Below are 17,759 nucleotides of genomic sequence, written 5' to 3'. Positions count from 1 at the left end.
TGGCGCAATACTATTCACATGTAAATCATTACCTAAGTATTAGATTTTCAAAACTTCTAGAATTGCTCTTACTTACCTTGTTTCTAAGCAATCTTGCTTCAGAGGTTGGGTCATTCCTAGATTTGAGACCTCATCCTTTACCATAAGAAAGAGAAGCAGACTTTCCTTTCCTTAAATATATTCTTTTCACTAAATGGAAGATAAGATTCTTAAACACTTCTCTTGTGTGTTCTTCTTGGTTTAGGAAGTCCAGATTAAGAAAAACATCAAATACTGTGAAACTTCCAATAAAATCCTAAGAGGTACCAACACTTCACACACACAAGTGTACAATACTGCAGCTCGTACATTCATCATGCTGCTTTCTCTCTTGAACTGACGCCTCAGGCAGTTACAAGAACACAAGTTTCACAGGCAACAACAAATTCAAACCTGAGAAAAATTTTACACCTTTTGTATTTTTTATTACATTCAATTTCATTACATTTATTTCCTTCTCACATATGCAAGGAAAGTCACCACACCCTTTGCTTTCTGGATGCTAGAGATCTGCAGTAACATGACTGCAGTGTTTCCCTGATCCTCAGCATTTCACTACATTGCCCCCCCCCCGCCCCAAAACTACCTCATGCTTTATGCTTAAATCAAACACCAACACGGGACTCACATATACATCCTGTACAAACATTTCTATGGATGAATGACAGACACAGCAATAGCCCTGCAGTCAGGGAACAAGCGTGCAGCATAAAGAAAGCACTGTACACATGATAGCATGCTCAAAGTAGAGGGCTATATCCAAAGAGGAGCTATACCCAAGTTCGTGGCACCCTGGCTTTTCTTATGCTCCTTTCACATCCACATTTAATTTTCTGACCCTTGGAGTGAGCTGGCACCTGGGAGCCGCTTTGACTGAGGCTCCGAATAGACCAGGAAGCCTGTGAAGGTGATGTACTTGCCATGGTTGCTGTAGGCACCATAGCCATCATGCTGATGGCTGTAGAGCCAGACGGTGTCCCCGTACTGCAGAGGCAGCATGATACTCTGGCTCTGCATCTCTCGCCTCTTGGAGTGGTTGTCATCATAGATCATGGCCTGCACCTCATTGTGGTTCTTCATAAGTTTCACTGACATAGTCTTAAAGGGCATTTTGCCAATGGTGAAGGAGAAATAGTATGCACCAGGTATACGGCATGAGAAGATGCCAGTGGAGGAATTGAAATCTTTCCCAATATTCACGAACTCCGTGTCAAATGTGATCGGCTCATGCTGGGTTTGCTTGCCATCTGTGCCCAGGAGACTTTGTGAACGGGCAACAGAAAACGCAGAGCGAGGGTCTTGCTCCTTCTTTGGCTGATCGGATAACATGTGTCGCTGTGAAGCTACATTCTGCTCTCCTGGAAGTTTCTGAACACTGTGACGGTGAGGCCCCAGCTCTTGAGAGCTGAGAGCGTTCTGGAAGAAGGCAGAAGTGTCTGGATAGATTAGATAGCCATTGAAAGTTGTATAGGGGCCTACATTGCTGTAAAGAGCGTACTTGGGGTCTCCATGTAAACGCAGCCAGACTGTGTCACCATAGTCAAGCTGCAGCATGGCACTCTGGCTGGCTACCTTCCGTTCCTTGCGGTGATGTTCATCATACACAATCACTTGCACTTCATTCTTGTTTCTCATCAGCATGACAGACAAGTTTTTCTTTGGGTATTTCCCAACTGTGAAAGAGAAGTAGTAGGCTCCAGGAATACGACACCGGAACAGCCCAGTCTTGGGATCAAAGTCATTGCCAATGTTCACATACACTTTGTCAAAAGTAATGACCATCTCAGAGCTCCCTTCCATGCTGCTGGTTCTGGCCACTGAGAAAGCAGAGCGAAATTCAGTATTGCTGTCTACTGGGAAGCCATCTATACTCATTAAAATCATACACCAGAGGAAGCCAAACAGAATCTGAACCTTCAGAGTCATCATTGCATCTGAAAAGAACAAGAAGCACATTTTAGCAGGAATCACATTAATTTCCTGTTTGTACTCCATCTGAAACCCAGATCTGAATCCTGCTAGATAGGCATCAAATTCTATGTAAAATACTAAGAAGTTCTCAAGGCATTCTCTGAACCGTGTACGGGATTACATCTCAGTCTTATCCCAGCACCATTTTGATATCTTCCCAGTGACAGCTGGATCTTTTTTCCTGTACTTGTAGGAAGAAAAAGAATCTTCTTCTCTGAAAGCCTCACTGTCCTACAGTTTGTTTGCAGAACACTGTGCTACTCACACTGCAGAGGGATCTCAAGAGCTTGCTGGGGCTTTGCCAGAGCTCTGTTTTGCAGCACTTTTGTTCATAAAACCAAGGATGAAAGCAAGCCCTACACAGGCCCTGTATTATGCAACTGAGATACAGCTGAAGGGTAAGGAGAAGAGGACATTTGCTCTAGAGGTTCCCATGCAGATCTTATTGCCTGGCACTGCAGCAACTGTTTCACAGGATGCAGAAGCTGGAAGCCAAGATGGTAGGCCCTATTATTCAGATAGAATTCATTGTGGATCTGTGAAGAATGTAAAGAAACTAGAAGAAGAAGGGTTGCTTAGGGAGGAAGGAAGACAATGGAGAAAGTGAATAAAATGAAAAAAGAGAAGGAAAGGCAAGTCTCCCAAATTATAGAATTCCTGAGAGAGAACTTAAATACAAGAAACAAGGAAACAATTCACTATCTGGAGAATAGACCAGAGAGAAAAATCTTCTCTGACCCTTAAAAAAGAGGGATAAGTTAGGAGCTAATGGGATTTTCTGCCTCTAGCTACACTGATTTTTTATTTTTGGAATGATGCCGAAAATCATCTATTAGTGCTTTCAGGCTGAAAACAAAACTGCCAGTCATTCCAGTGAGAAGCTTCTCCCTCTGTCACCTCTCTGTGCTTATTAAAATATCATTCAGGCTGGGAAGCAACTGCCTGGTTTGCAGTCTGCCCCCATCTGTCACCCCAGAACTGGTGCCTTGCCAGCCAGCAAACAATGAATTCACAGACAGACAGAACAGGAGCAAAACATGCCACTCATAGGGGGAGGGGTGAAAACAAATCCTGAATTAAAAAAGGATATAGGGGTAAACATTTGAAAAAACTAGGGGATGACATAGTAATAGAAGTAAAGCAGATGTAATCCACATAGACTGTGAGGTGGTAATGGGATCCTATTCTGGCAAGATGTGACAGTTACAAGAACTCACCAATGGGAATTCAGTTTGACTTACAGTCTTTCCTCCTTCATACTAGAGAATAAATCTGAAGTCTGAATTGCAGCCCTAGTAGATATGAAGGCAGTAACAAATTAAATTCCCACCTCATTAACTGAAAGTGACATGCTAACAAAGACAAAAAGATACATCCATCGTGTCCTAATTTTACATTAGATCACTTCTCTCACAAACACTTCAGTATTTTCCTCCATGCCCCTGAACTCAGAATGCATTTCCCAACTTCAGCTGCTTCTCCTGAACATGTCGCACCCATGGGACCCTATGGGCAGCACCAAAGAGCATTGAGAGAGATAACTGATGTATCAAGGGCACTCCATCATCTTTGAAAGGTCATGGAGATTAAATGTGGTTCCTGGTAACCAGAGGAAGGGAAATGTTGCACTGATCTTCACAAAGGGCAATAGAGACAACCTGAGGAACTACAAGCTTGTTGGCTACTTAGCCCCTCACTTTGCTTCCTGGAAAAATCACGGAGCATGTCTTCTAGAAACAGGTGCTGGAAAGTCAAAGAAGGACATGACTGGGAATGCTCGGCATGGATTGATCGGGAAAGCTCATGCTTAATCACACTACCTTCTGCCATAAAATGACTAACCTTACCCATGACACTTAGAAGGAACTAACCAGGCATCTGTCTAACAGATAATCTTATAACCAGCAAATGAATTTAACTGCCAAGTATACGCTTCCATGTTGTCTTTATTTTTCCTCACTTCGCCTTTTAGTTTGTGAGCTCAGCTTGTGACTCTCTTCCCATGTCTGTGCTGCATTTGGTCACTACTGCAGCTTAAACAATACTAACAGGCCCTAGCATCTCACCAATAACTAAATGCCAAACAGTCACACTGTGAGCTTAGCCTCTGGTTCTGCAGAATTGTTTTTGCAGAGTGCAGTGCTACATCTAGCAGGGCAGGCTCATTTCAGCTTTCAGCTTAGTAAACCAGTCCCTAAGGGCAAACTTGTAAGGGCTGTTAGATGTTTCTGATTCATGCTCATTCACTGTTATTCCAATGATCACCCTGGTGTGGCCACATGGAGAAGCAGGCAGACTGTGACATTTCTGCATGCTCTTGAGGCAAGAATTGACAGTAAAGAATTTAGAATAGATGTTCTTAGTCACATTATGAGGGAGTTGGGGAATATACCACAGGCAGGACACTGCTGGCCAAACTCAAAAAGACATAACAGTTTAATGAACTCTATAGTGAATCTGACCTTATTTTCCTTCAAATGACCACTATCCATGTTTCTATCCCAAAGCTAATTTCTCTGTATTAAGGTCACTCTGAAAACAGCCAGATCACTCACTCACAATTGCAAAGACTCTCTGCTGCTGCAGAGTCCCTTGTTTTTAGCTCTTCCCGATAACTCACTGTCAAGACATTTAAATAAGGTAGTTAATTATGCTGTGTTTCCACTAACAAATTGTTTCCTTGACAGCTCCCACTCACCACTTTCAGGACTACTTAGGTTCTTTATCCATTTAAAATAATTTAGAAAGTATCTAATAACTGCGTCTCACATTAAACCAATCTAAGGATAATTTGCCAGTCATTAAGAAGACTCGGTTAGCTACAAGGCTGCCATAAACAGAGGTAAGTCACAAAACTCTTGGACTTGAGTATTAGCATATTAAATCTGCAAAATAAAGCTTCCAAAATGCTCTTTTGGTGCCCCAGCAAAGGAAAAAGTCTTTGGGCAAAGATCTTTTCCTGAGATAGCTCTAACAGACCATTAGGGACCTAAGGCTGGTCATGGACGCTGCAGTGCCAGCCTTGTTTTCTGGCTACTGCACAGATTCTGAAACTGCAGAGTGAAGTGAGAGATCCAGGCCAGAAGCAGAAAGTGGATCACATATGCGGCATACACAGTAGCTGTGTTATTCTCATTTCATTTATGTACGAATCAGGGTACTTTGTCTGCTGCCCTACCATTCCTTTTTATGATAGCACCTATGCTGGTAGCACAGAAGTATACAATGAAGCTAAGCAGATCCAAGAGATAAGCAAGATATGCTGATGCCTTTGCATCAGGGAGCAGCAACAGGGGACAGCAGCCTGTTGGGAAGAAGACAAGAAACTAATTTTGGAATAGAAGGCACAAAACATACGATGTTCTCAAAGGCACTGACATTAAATTAATGACCTGAAAAGAAGGGATTAAAATGGTAGTGACTCACATAGCAAGACAGGAGTTGCAAATCTTTTTTTGAAAATAAAGAGACAGAATTCAACATTTGCATGACCCATGAAACATTAATAGCTTCGTGCTAGCTAGAGGTGATTTTTCTGTCCTGGAACAGAATCAATCCATGAGTGGAAAGAAAATTAGCTTTATTCTTCTGTTGAAATCCATGGATTTTAGAAAAGTACTTTCAATAATAGAAAGGTCACTCCATTTCTAGTCTGGTAGGCCAGACCTTCTTGTAAAACTCCAGAGGGTTTTCTTTTTATTGCAAAACATTAATGAGCCAGATTCCCTACACCTACCTTAGGCAAGAGCCCTTTAATTTCATAAGATCTTAATATCATAGAAAAATGAGTTACAAAAACAAAGTGAAGAGATACACTTGGATTCACTGTTAGTAAAAGTTCATAAAATCCTGTAAGCAGCAAGAGCAAAGCCCTGTTCTTCTTAGCTCTTGCTCTAATAGAAAAGGACAGTTACAAATGTTTCAATTATTTCTGATTGAAATAATGAAATAGTGAAAGCTTATGTAATGAACAGCCTTACTGGACTACTGTTAGCAAGAATTTTTCCCCAGGTACCACATACTCTCTGCTCCATTCATTGGATGCAGTTTAAGAGCATCACTTCTTCCAACATCAAGGAGAAATTATTTGTAGCAGATCCTCAAATGCAAAGTAAGTATAAAGAGTAACGTATGACAAACCCAGGGATTCACTTTTGGCTTTGGGCTTTCTCTGCTTTTGATGAATGTGTTTTTTGAACTCTGGATCAATCCAGAGAGGTGAAACACTGAAGCATATTGGGATGCTTTTTGGAAATTACAAACCGCACTTTGAATCAAAGAACTGTATGGCAGTAATACAGAAAGTATTTCATTTTACATGTTTCCGTGAGTCAATGGAGTCTGTCAGCACAGTAACACAGCTTCTGTACACTGAAAGATCTGTGGAAAGACAAAAATTCTTTTGAAATGCCTCAACTCCAGCCATACTCAGGAAAACAAAATGGAGAGACTGTATTTTGGCAGAAGGCTCTAATATTAGCCTGCATTTTAGAATATTAATTAAACCTGCCAAATTTCAACTGAAGCCCCAATAACTCTGTTTAAGCTAAAATGATGATATATAAGATGATATATATGCACTGATCAAAATAGAAACATGATAGTTATGACATTAACTTTTTTATTCCTGTAACAGCATTCAGGGAAATTTGCACTGCCGAGGTGGCGCATTCATTTTGACTACTATGCATATTTAGTAACGTATTTATTTAGGCAAAGTGGTGTTTCAGTAGAGAAGGCTGAACATACTCTAAGCAGGAGCCAGCAATCATTCTAACTAACCAATACTTTAAAACATAATACAGATTTGTTACATACTTTTTAAAATGAACAAATTACACAAGTCCAACCCTTCACCACATACATAACCCTCAAGCAAACAAGATTAAAAAAAAATCATAAAGCAAAGAAACATACTCTAACATTGATCTGAAGTAGAAAAAAAAAAACAGAAAATACTGTTAGAACATTTGAGTTTAATCTGTGGTTCATAAAATGTATTGAATTCTATGAAATTGTTCTGCACTTGCAGTTAAACAGACTGTTATTAAACTGCCACTGAAATCACATCAGCAGTTAGTAGTATAAAATCTATATATAGCTGAGGATGAGCTCAGAGATAAAAGGTTTATGTGAAAACACAGGCCAGAAAAGACTGAAAACCACAGCCTGATAAAGCCAGAAGACTCTGTTGCTGTACGATGTTTATTTAACACTGCTACCTTTAGTTATAAAACACTGAGACCATTTCAACAGCAGGAATTTTTGCATGGATCCAGTTACAGTTACTGTAACGTCAAAGTTAAACCACCTCTCTATCCACCCCCAAACCTGGTTTCCTTTTTTAGCCTGGATATGTGTGCACCAGAAATGCTGGGCCTGTGGAATAAGGCTTTGCTGAAGCAACCCATTTCTCTGGGAAGAGCCAGATTCCTGCATCAGGAAGATCACACTAGCATCAAGGATTAAACAAGACAGGTCTGCCTGGAATACCAGGAGCACTTTTGTAGGTGAAAAAATGTAACTCGCTTTGACAGCATCTACCACAAGGATCTCCCAATAGCTTTGTGATAATTTTATGTCAAACTTCTTACCTTTTTTTAAATTAAGATATTTAAATCACAGTAGTGATGAAGCTGAGAGCCTGCTAAACTGTACGTTGCTGAACTCTAGAAGAGCATCACACAAAAAGGTGCACTAAACAGGAAAGTCATTCTTTCTGTACTTTACAGGAGCCGCATATTTTGTGTTACTCTTTCCTATTGAAGACCGTTGTACAAGAGACCATGGAGACATTAGAATGAGATACTGGAAACTGTAGTGCCATCTCAAAGCTTGTTCTCTGTCCTCTCTGTAATGGTTTTATGTTCTTGATTTACTTTCTGTGAGTCTGTGCGCTTATACTTAAAAAAAAAAAAAAGGAATAAGTCTTAAGTTCTTCTCTTTCTCTCTCTTGCTTTTGTGGGCACATAAATCTTATTTTTCCTGGAACTCTGTGCCTACAGTAGTCTCTTCCCACTTACTCCCCTACTCAACAGAACATTGCTCTCCAATCACTCTAGATCCAAGATTGGGTAAAAGCAAGAGGGGATATGTTGGTTCCTGCTGGTTGATCATCACACTAGAAGTTAGGATGAGCTTGTAGAGTCCGATAATTATCCCCTAAGGACACTAATGGATAGATGAATGTCAGCTGGCATTACATGCAAAGACAATGAAATGTGTTTTGGTATCCTAGTCATGTCTCAGCTCACTGACTGCTAATAGCTTATTTAGCAATGCAACACAAGATGTTCACAAGCTGGGTCCCCCTCCTGATTACTTGCAGTTAAGAGAAAACTTTCAGACTGGATAAGATTCAGTTCCCTCTGTTTGATAGATCAGCTTGTAACACTATGTTTCATCTATGCAAACATAATCGCTTTGGTCTTTTATCCATCAGAGGCCACACTATATAGCACACTACAGGAAAATACCACGTACTATTGACTAGTATTTTCTGAATGGAGGCTTCACAAATCCATATGAAAAAAAAATCACACACTAGGGTATTTGTATACAAGAATGCTGCTTTCCCTGAGAGGTTCTTTTTTTCTTTTTCTTTTCTTGTCAGGTCAGGTAGAAAAGCATGCTGTATTTTAACATCTGCCTTTACACTCATCCAAAGAAATCACCTTCATTTCTTTTCATGCCCTGCTGTTTTATTACTGTGAAGCTACTCAGAGAACACTGTGAATTGCACTGCAGTGCTCCTCTTTGCTGCCAACACGCTGCAACATCTCAATTTGGAAATTCACTGAGCTCTGGTTTAGTGAAGAAGGTGATCGAAGGCATTAAGATCTATGTATCTCCATAAGCATTACTTCCGTCTCTGCTCTGACACTCTATTTTCTGCTCCTGCTTTTCCTGGGTCAGGATAGGGCTGAGCTGGAGAGCTGAGAAGAAACAACCATCATGCACTCAGCAATAAGCAGAGCCCAGTATTACTCAAAGATGGAAATTCTGCCCTGTCAATGAAGTTCTGCAGTATGCATAATGCCCCTTAGTATTAGTTGCTTTACTTCAATAAGACTTACCAATTTCTAGGTCCAGTAGCATTCTTTCTTTCACGTCCATGGAGACACAGTAAAAAGCAGCAATGTTAGTCATGTCTGCTAATGCTGACCCCTTCACAATCAGAAGTGTGCAGTTCCCCACTTTCAGTGGTCGTTCCTGACAAATCTCTTGCAATGACATCTCTCTGGAGAATTCATATAGATAGCTGGAACCTGAGCCCTTTCAATTTTTTATCCATTTCACCCAGCAGGTGGCTGAGCATCACACAGTCATTCGTTCATTCCCTCCTTCCCAACGAGATGGGGAAGAGAATTAGAAAAAAAGCAGAACTCGTGAGTTGAGATAAAATAATTTACTAAGATAGAGAAAAGGATAATAGTTATGACTATGTATAGATATGTACATAATACATATATGTGAATGTATATAACAAAGTGATACACAAGCAATTGCTCACCACCTCCCAACCAAAGCTCAGCTAGCCCCTCCAGCAGTGGAAGAGCACAAGATGAATTCCCATCCCCTTCAAAACTCCTTCTGCATGATGTCATATAGCATGGAATATCCCTCTGGCCAGTTTCAGTCAGCTGTCCTAATTCTGTTCCCTAACAGTTCCTTGGGTCCTTTGCTGACAATGGCTTTGGCTCTATACAATACAACCTAGCAGCAACTATAAACATCAGTGTCTTGTCAATATTGTTTTTCTTCTAGAACCAAAAACATAGCATCATGCCAGACACTCTGAAGAAAACAATTCCATCCCAGCTGAAAGACATCATTTTACTAAAAACTACCTCTCAGAAGGCTATTTCTGGCACAAATGAGACACTGCAGGTCTATGAATTCATCACCGATATCTTCAGGAAAACACAAGTTCTTGCTTCCTCCTTTAAAACTCTGAGCATATTTTAGTCCAAGGATTTAACCAGTTTGTCATCTTGTTCAGCAGGAAGCTATGAAGTTCCTCCCTCAAATCCTGTACAATTTAAGTTTTCTCAAATGCGCTTTTGAAATAGGATTTTTTCTGTGAAAATACGACACAGAAGTGCTGCTGACCAAAAGGCACAGTGTACTGTGCTAGATATTGGAACAGAAAGAAGGATATCCCAATATCCCCAGCACACATGTAATTTTACAAAGCTTTCCCCATACCTGCTTTTCGGCTTTGCATTGTTTTCAATATTTAAAGAGAGCCCATCCCCTCTTAATGGCAGTAGAAATGTTTGTGTGACTATTTCTGTAGAAGTCCATCTGTGCTAGGAAGCTGCTGGTAAAAGGCTTTGGCATTACCATGAAAAAGCGCTGCTGGACACTGCTGCTCACTCATCAGTTCCTCATTCACACAGAAAAAGCACTCAGTGCGTGTCAAGTGCTCACAGATTCCAGTCTCATCTGCGCAACCAGCCTGTTTCTTCTTAGGCAAAATTGCCCTTGCCAGCTTGAAGCTGTTGCCTTTGATTCTTGCTTATAGGAAAAGAATTTTGCTAAAATACTAAAGAAATGACTGCAGCAGCATACTGGAAGTACGTAGGTTGCTCCAAAAGTAACATCTCCTATTTATTTCCATGGAAACTACAACAGATACAAAAAGCATAATAACACTGTTTGATAGTGCAAATGGTCAGCTACAAAACACTATTTTTCAACATAGTCACCACCATTAGTCATGCATTTTCATCAGCGATGAACAAGAGCCTGCATGCTGCACTTGCAAAAATCTGCACCAGCAGGAGGTGACTTGCTGTTTCACAGCTCCTGTGATAGCATCACTGCTAGGAAACTGTTGCCCATGCAGTCCATCTTTCATTGGCCGGAACAGATGGGAGTCAGAAGGCACCAAATCCAGACTATATGGTATCTGTGTGTGGCAGGACAGCCCAGCCAAGACTGGCAATGTGCTTCATGGTCTTCAGACTGGTATGGGGCTTGGTGTTATTGTGCTGCAAGAGAAAGGTTGTCTTCTTCTCTATAGCCTAACTCTGGAAGTTTGAGCCTTCAGCTTAGTCAGTGTTGCAATGCAGTGGTCGGAGTTGATGGTTTGTCCAGGTTGCAGGAAATCCAGGAGGACAACTCCTTTCCTGCCCCATAAGGAAATGCGCATCACTTTACCCACTGAGAGCCTTGTCTTGAACTTTTTTCTTTGATGGGGAATTCACATGTTGCCACTCCATGGACTGTTGGTTTGACTCTGGCTCCTAGTGGTGACAAAACATCTCGTCACCGGTAATGATGTGATTCAGGAAACTGTCACCTTCAGCCTCACACTGGATCAATAGGTCCTGACAAACTTGCACATGGTATTCTTTCTGTTCCTGTATGAGGATTCATGGGATTCACCTGGTACAACCTTCGCAATATTCCAATATTGCCACCATTTCCAACACACTGAAGCTGATACTCAACTCTGCACATAGTTACCTGGTCATAATCCACTGATTCATGCAGATGAGCTCATCGAGACTCTCTTCATTTCATGGTGTGACAATTGTGCATGGCTGCCCGTAGTATGTGACTTGTCTTTCACATCACTGTCAATGTTGCTGAAACACACTGCCCACTGCCTCACTGAGCTCACATCCACCGTTTGGACTCCATAAACATTCAGCAAGCATCAATGAACGTCAGCAGGCTCCTTCTAGCTACCTCTGTCTAAAGTTCTCCCTTTTAATGACAATTATCAACAGCTTCCAATAGCAGCCTACTATCTGCGGAACTCCCTCCAGCATGTTCAGTAGTTTTCTGAACAGCCTCTCACGTTTCCTCCCAGCTTTCACTGAGAACAGTCCTTCCATCTTGTTGCCTGCTTCTACAAGTAAAAAGGAGTTGTTTGGATTTTTTTTTTTTTTTTTTAACATTAGCTATCCTTTGCTTCATTTCCTTCCAGAACCACCTTAATAGAAAACTGAAGGTACTTTAGTATCAGGTCACTGCAAGTCTTATTTTGGATACCCCTTCTGTCTCTTAAGTAAAGACTGAGTTGGGAAATCACTTTTACTCATTAAAAAAATAAGAAAACAGAAGGAATTGTGGGAGAAGGCTCAAAGAAACTCAGGCAAAGAAATGGGAATTGCTGGCCAGTCCTTGGGTGGAGGGACATGAATTTACTTTGAAAGATCTGGGGCACGAAGTGATCAGCTTTCTAGGTAACCCATTTTTCCTAATTTTTCAAGCAGCTATGAAAGATGGGGGCAGGGAGAGCAATCAGAACATTTCAGTTTGTGCTCACATGTCCCACTGCAAATCAAAACATGAGAATTTTAAAAACATTTTGGTCATTCCAGTGTAAGAGTGTTTAAACGACACCAGATTCTAATGCTAATATGTTACAGTTCACTGAGCAACAGCTTTCTAAAACTCTCAGCCTAATTCTTCATTTGTGCCTTGTCTTGTTCATTCAGCATGGGATCCTTCCAGCAGTTTCTCTGCAGCGTTTTAGTCCCAGAGAGTACCTGTTTTTGTGGAAAAGATTCCCTATTGACTGTTTGGTCTAAATACCATTTCCACTCCTTGCAGCATGGCTTTAACTCCTCTCAGAGCTTTTCTTTCGTCGGAGAGGAGACACATAAGGAAAGGAAAAATCCTTCCCCCTTAGAGGATTAAAAAATTCTTTGGCTGGGCTCAAAGCAAGTTCTGTTCAGGACCTTATGTGCAGCTCATCACTACAGCATCCAAAAGAGACAGTCATTGCTCTCTTCTTTCTTTCTACCTGTCTCCTCATAGAGTATTTTCATCATGCACAGGGGACTGTCTGTTCCATTTATATTAAACAATGTATGTTAAACCATAAATACTACAGGACCCAGATTTTCCCTCCCTGGAGAAATGTCTAAGATCAAATGTAGAACTTTGTTTTATTTTATTCCTGTTCTGAATTCTAATATTTTATTTCATCTCTAAAAAAAAATCATGTTTGGACTAGGGTATATCATTCAAGGAGTAATACGCTAGAAGAGCTTGTATTTTCAGTTCTGATCATTTTGTTAACTGCTAATCCTCATTGATTTTTCTTCTTCCATATCACTGATTTCAGCATTCAAACTCAGGTAAGCATCTGTTTTAGTGAAATCAGAATGCCCTGTTCTGTACGTTTTCTCTAAAATGAGCTCTTTTAACCATCTTCTAGTATACTCCTACTTTTCCTCCGGGCTCTTTTCGGAAAGAGCCACACTGTATTCCAGGGGCTGTGTTACCTTTGGTTATTTTACAAACATTAGCAAAATACTACCAGACAGCTTCTATTTCATTTATGTGAAATGAATGTGTTACTTTCAAAAAGAAGCTATATAGTCCAAGGTACTTTCCCAAGAGAGGATCTAGTCTAATCGCATTCTCTGGAGACAATTTTCTAATTTGTTCTTAAAATGACTGAGCAACCTCCACAGACTAAATATTTACCAATTCTCTTATCCCAGGTCCTAGAAAATTATTTCTACTGTCTATAACAGTGTATTTTTTTCTGCTACTTTGTGCTTCCTATTCAATCCACCATGCACCATTCTCTCCTCTATTTTATGTCTGAAGACTGTAACATTCCCCTGGCAGCTTGCTGGTCTTTGGGCTAAATAATTTCAGTTTTTTCAAATCTTCTTGCAAGTTACATTTTTCCAGATTTTTGAAGAGTTCTGCTGCCCTTCTCTGCAGTCTCCAATTGAATCTCACCTGTCACAACGTGTAATAACCAAAACTTCATGAAGCCTCCAAACTGAGGTTTTAGCAACACTGGAAGGAGCAGGAGGATTGCTTCACATCTTTCAGGCTATATGTCTTTTATATTTCCTAGCAAGAAGTTTGCCTTCTTTTGCAACAGCATGACATTGACTCATGTTCAGCTTGTGATCTGGCATACCACTCAGATTTTTTTCTGCAGAGTTGCAGCATAGTCATTTGCTTCTCTCCTTTGCTTATACAAAATATATAGTTGGTTAATTCTGCCCTGGTGCAGCACCTTGCAGTTATCCCTACCAAATTTCATCCCGTTCTTTTTCTGAGCACTTCTCCCAGTTTACTGGAATAATTTTGAATTCTGATCTTTTCCTCCAGAGCATGTCAGGTCTCAGTTACTTGTCTTAGGCAAATGTCATTTACTTACTCTTTTTATTCGTGTCCAGGTCAACTAAGAAAACACTGAAAAAAAGCAGATCCAGAACACACTGACACAGCTATCATATCTGCTTTAAGCAGCTTGTAGCCCGACTGAAGGATTGGCGCAGACTAAAAGCAAATAGATTATGAGCTCTGAATCTTTGAATATTATTTAAGGAATATCTTCCTGTTCAGAAAATAATGTTTACGCTATTTATAGCCTTCACCTGCTATCCTCTGAACCCCACTGAAGCAAATATTTAAATTAACGTACAGCCGTGATCAAGAATTTCAAAGTTAAATTAAATCTCTCATCCATGCCACAAAAAATCTTCTAATGTGTAAAAGAAACAAAAGCCAACTCTGTTAGAATCTGCTGGAAAGAATGAATGGGGAAGATGTAGCCAGCTCTCTTCCCAGACTTAGGGATGTATTCAAAATGTCATCATTTACTGCATTCACTTTGAGTTAGACTAGCAGCTCACATAGGAAGGGATGCACTGAGGCATTCAGAAAATTTTGATCAGCTGAACATTTTCTTTGCACCTGCCCTTAACCAAAGGACTGCAGGTTAGTTCCTCAGAGCTCAAACACCAGTTACAACGCTCATGAATAGGCACACAGTAGATCATAATCCATAGTGCACATGAGCACAAAGAAGATCTGGTGTTCCTCCTGACAACAGTTGCTCAAATTTCTCAACTGGTTCTGGCTCCCATTTCAGTAATTGCTTCCACAGTCTCCCCAGATTCTTTAACCCAGTATGACAGTTTTCCTGACACTGTTGCTGAATCCCTGACAGAAAAAAATATACATGAAATGAATTAAAGAGCTGGAGGGTGAAGAAGAAGAAACGGGACTTTATGAATCTGTACTGTTTGCCAGTGGAGTCCTAGTAATCAATTATTAGCCTCAGGAGTGCCACTTACTGCTCTGATCTGTGATCGGCTCCTGATTCTGACTGGGCTACCTCTACTGGAAACCTCAGACCTTTGATTAGAGGCAGCAGGAATTCCTCCTTTGTTCTCTAACCTGTCTGGAGGATGCATGCATCTAGAGAGAGACTTTACAGGAACAAGAAATCACTCAAGGGGATAAAAGTGATTGACAAGAGAGACGGCAGCACAGCATTTGCACATTACTGACTTATCTCATTTGATCATCAGGAAAATTTCCTTTCTTGGCAAAGGTAAAGGTAAAGATTTAGGAAAGCTGAAAGGAAAAATTAAGTTCCCCATTTATCTATGCTTGGATATGCTGGGCAATGGGATCTATATCAAATCTCTTGGAGACCATCAGGAAGTAAGAGCTCAAGCTTTTCAGCTCTGCTGAGTGAAACCTGGAGTCAGTCAGGCAGATTCTTTTACTAAAGTATGACAAACCATCAAATACCAAGCCTTCATGTCTTCCAAGACAGTATAAAGATGCACCCCTGCAGACTAGTCAATAAGATGCAATTCTAATGCAAGTTGAACTTCATTCTCCTTAATTACGCATCTTTGAGTAAAATGCACACTTCATGCTTTGGGCAGTGAAAAAGAATGGGTGAGTGGGCGAGTTCAAGAGTAAAACCTACCAGATCCTAATATCTGACTTCAGATGCTGGTAACAAAGCCCTAGACTTTAGCATTTTTGAGACTCTTATATTTTACTCTAATCTCATTCTAATCTCATGCCTTAGAGTCAAAGTAGAGATGAACATCTCCTGGGAGAGGAATATTCTCAGGAGTATTTTCCATCTTGGAAACGTACCAGTGCTATCAGATTTGTTTATTTCTGTGCTCTCGGCCTATAACTTACCATAAGAAAGTGAAATTTTAGCAGAATGACTGTGATCATTTGGAAGCTCACTGTGTGTTCACTTTTGTATTAGCACTAGCCTCTTTTGGTCTTCATATTCTTGAGTGCCATGCACAGAAGATGCAAACTTACCATGGCTCTCGACAGCTCAGGCATACAGCATTTCTCTGTGTGCCTGTGTCCATCCAGATTACTGTCTGATACACAAATGAGAATTCCAAGAGCCAGAGATCAACAACTGGCCTTGCTGCTATTTAGAATTTGTCAACTATTAAAAGAGAATGTAAGAACTGCTTGACTACAGGTCACAGCTATATTTCAGCAAGTGAGGCCACCAGTCAATCTAGCCTCCTGCATTTGGAAAATATGAATGGTTCTCCATTTATCAATGAGTATTCTCTGGAGAACATGGCAAAATGAACAGATGATCACATTAGTGAAACACAAATAACAACAAATGAGATTCCAAGTTTTGTCGCCAAATCTCCATTTCCAATGTATTTAATTTCTGAACGTGCTTCTTCATCTGCAAAATAGCAAATGTCAACCACATGGACACCTTATTTGATTTAAACCAACTGCCATACTGAAGCCATAGGTTCTCCCTTATGGAAACCCAATGTACTTTTGTGGCATTAATTCTTTCAGACAGAAAATACAAAACACATTTCTAGAACCTTGTCCACTAGCCATTCAGTACTCTGGCTTCAGCTTTATTGAAGCTTTTTAGAGGTGAACAGAGGGAATACAGAGGGTAACACGCCCTACTGGGAATCCTCACTCTTCCTTGACATATATTTTACTGCTATAATTTAACCCTTAAGAATGGCTACATGAGCAAACAGCTGCTATGTGCTTAGATAGGATCACAGCCTCAATGGCAAAGTATTTCAAAGTCTTGTTACACATCATCTCCCTGGAGAAGAGAAGCTGCAGAAGGTTGCAATAGCATCAGAATGAATAATTGAAGCAAGGCTCATTCAGTATGTGCATAATGAAGGGTCACAACGCTGCCTTCCAGCCAGCTGGCAGAGCAGAAACTCACCAAATGCCTGGTAGATATATCATCTGGGGATGCTGACCCACTTCTCTAGGAGCTTTGTGGGAGTGGGTTGAGGAGACAACATTGGGATTGTCAAGTACACAGAGAATGATTGAGCTAGAATATCTGGTAGAGTACTGCATATAACAGAATCAGCTGCATACACCAGTCTTTGGAAAACCCATGGGACTCGGTTCCCCTAGGAAGTTAAAGCGTTATTTCCCACCTGAGACACTGCCCCTCGGGACATTTTGCAGGATGCCCTTCCTTATGGCTGGCCCCTGGGAGGTTCTCCAATCTCGGTTCCAAACGGGGGCACAGTTTCACGCCCCTGTCCCCATAAACTCTACCCATTTAATAAGAGTGGAAATTAGAAAAATAAAAAGGGGGAAAAGAGAAGGAGCTAATTCAGGCATTCCCCACTAATCTGCTGGCCGGTCCAGCCTCTCCGTGGGGACGGAGACGGACCGCAGCCCCCCCAGGCGTCCCTCCGCGCCCGGCCCGCCGTGGCTCAGACCCGGCAGCGGGTCCCGAGCGCCCGCCCTCGCAGGACCGACGGCCCCGCTGCCACCGCTCCGTGTGCCGGCGGCCCCCGCAGGCTCCGCCGCGGAGCAGGCCCCCTCCCATCGCCCCGTCCGGCCGAGGGGTCCCAGCCCCAGCCCCTTCCTCTCCAGCTGCAGCCCGGCCCCGGCGGCAGCGGCTCTCCCGGCCCCGTACCTGCGGCCGCTGGCGGCGGTTGGCGGCGCGGGGGTAGGCGCGGGGCCGCGGC

At 41.5% G+C, this 17,759-nt stretch overlaps 1 protein-coding gene across 4 annotated transcripts in view; it reads right to left on the bottom strand.

Annotated features, from left to right (window-relative positions):
• Window positions 443-17,759, bottom strand: part of C1QTNF4 (C1q and TNF related 4) — a 51,582-nt gene continuing 34,265 nt past the window's right edge. For 3 of the 4 annotated variants that reach the window (XM_021403039.1, XM_021403038.1, XM_021403040.1), the window contains one exon: window positions 443-1,973. In XM_021403039.1, coding sequence (XP_021258714.1) covers window positions 865-1,968 — 1,104 coding nt within the window. In that variant the 5' untranslated portion in view covers window positions 1,969-1,973 and the 3' untranslated portion in view covers window positions 443-864. Of the gene's footprint in view, window positions 1,974-17,707 lie in introns of all 4 variants that reach the window. The other variant, XM_021403037.1, reaches the window with a different exon arrangement.

Source organism: Numida meleagris, chromosome 6 (assembly GCF_002078875.1).
Source record: "Numida meleagris isolate 19003 breed g44 Domestic line chromosome 6, NumMel1.0, whole genome shotgun sequence".
Taxonomy (NCBI): domain Eukaryota; kingdom Metazoa; phylum Chordata; class Aves; order Galliformes; family Numididae; genus Numida; species Numida meleagris.
The sequence above is the reverse complement of the archived record's forward strand: the minus strand, read 5'-3'. Positions and strand labels throughout refer to the sequence as shown.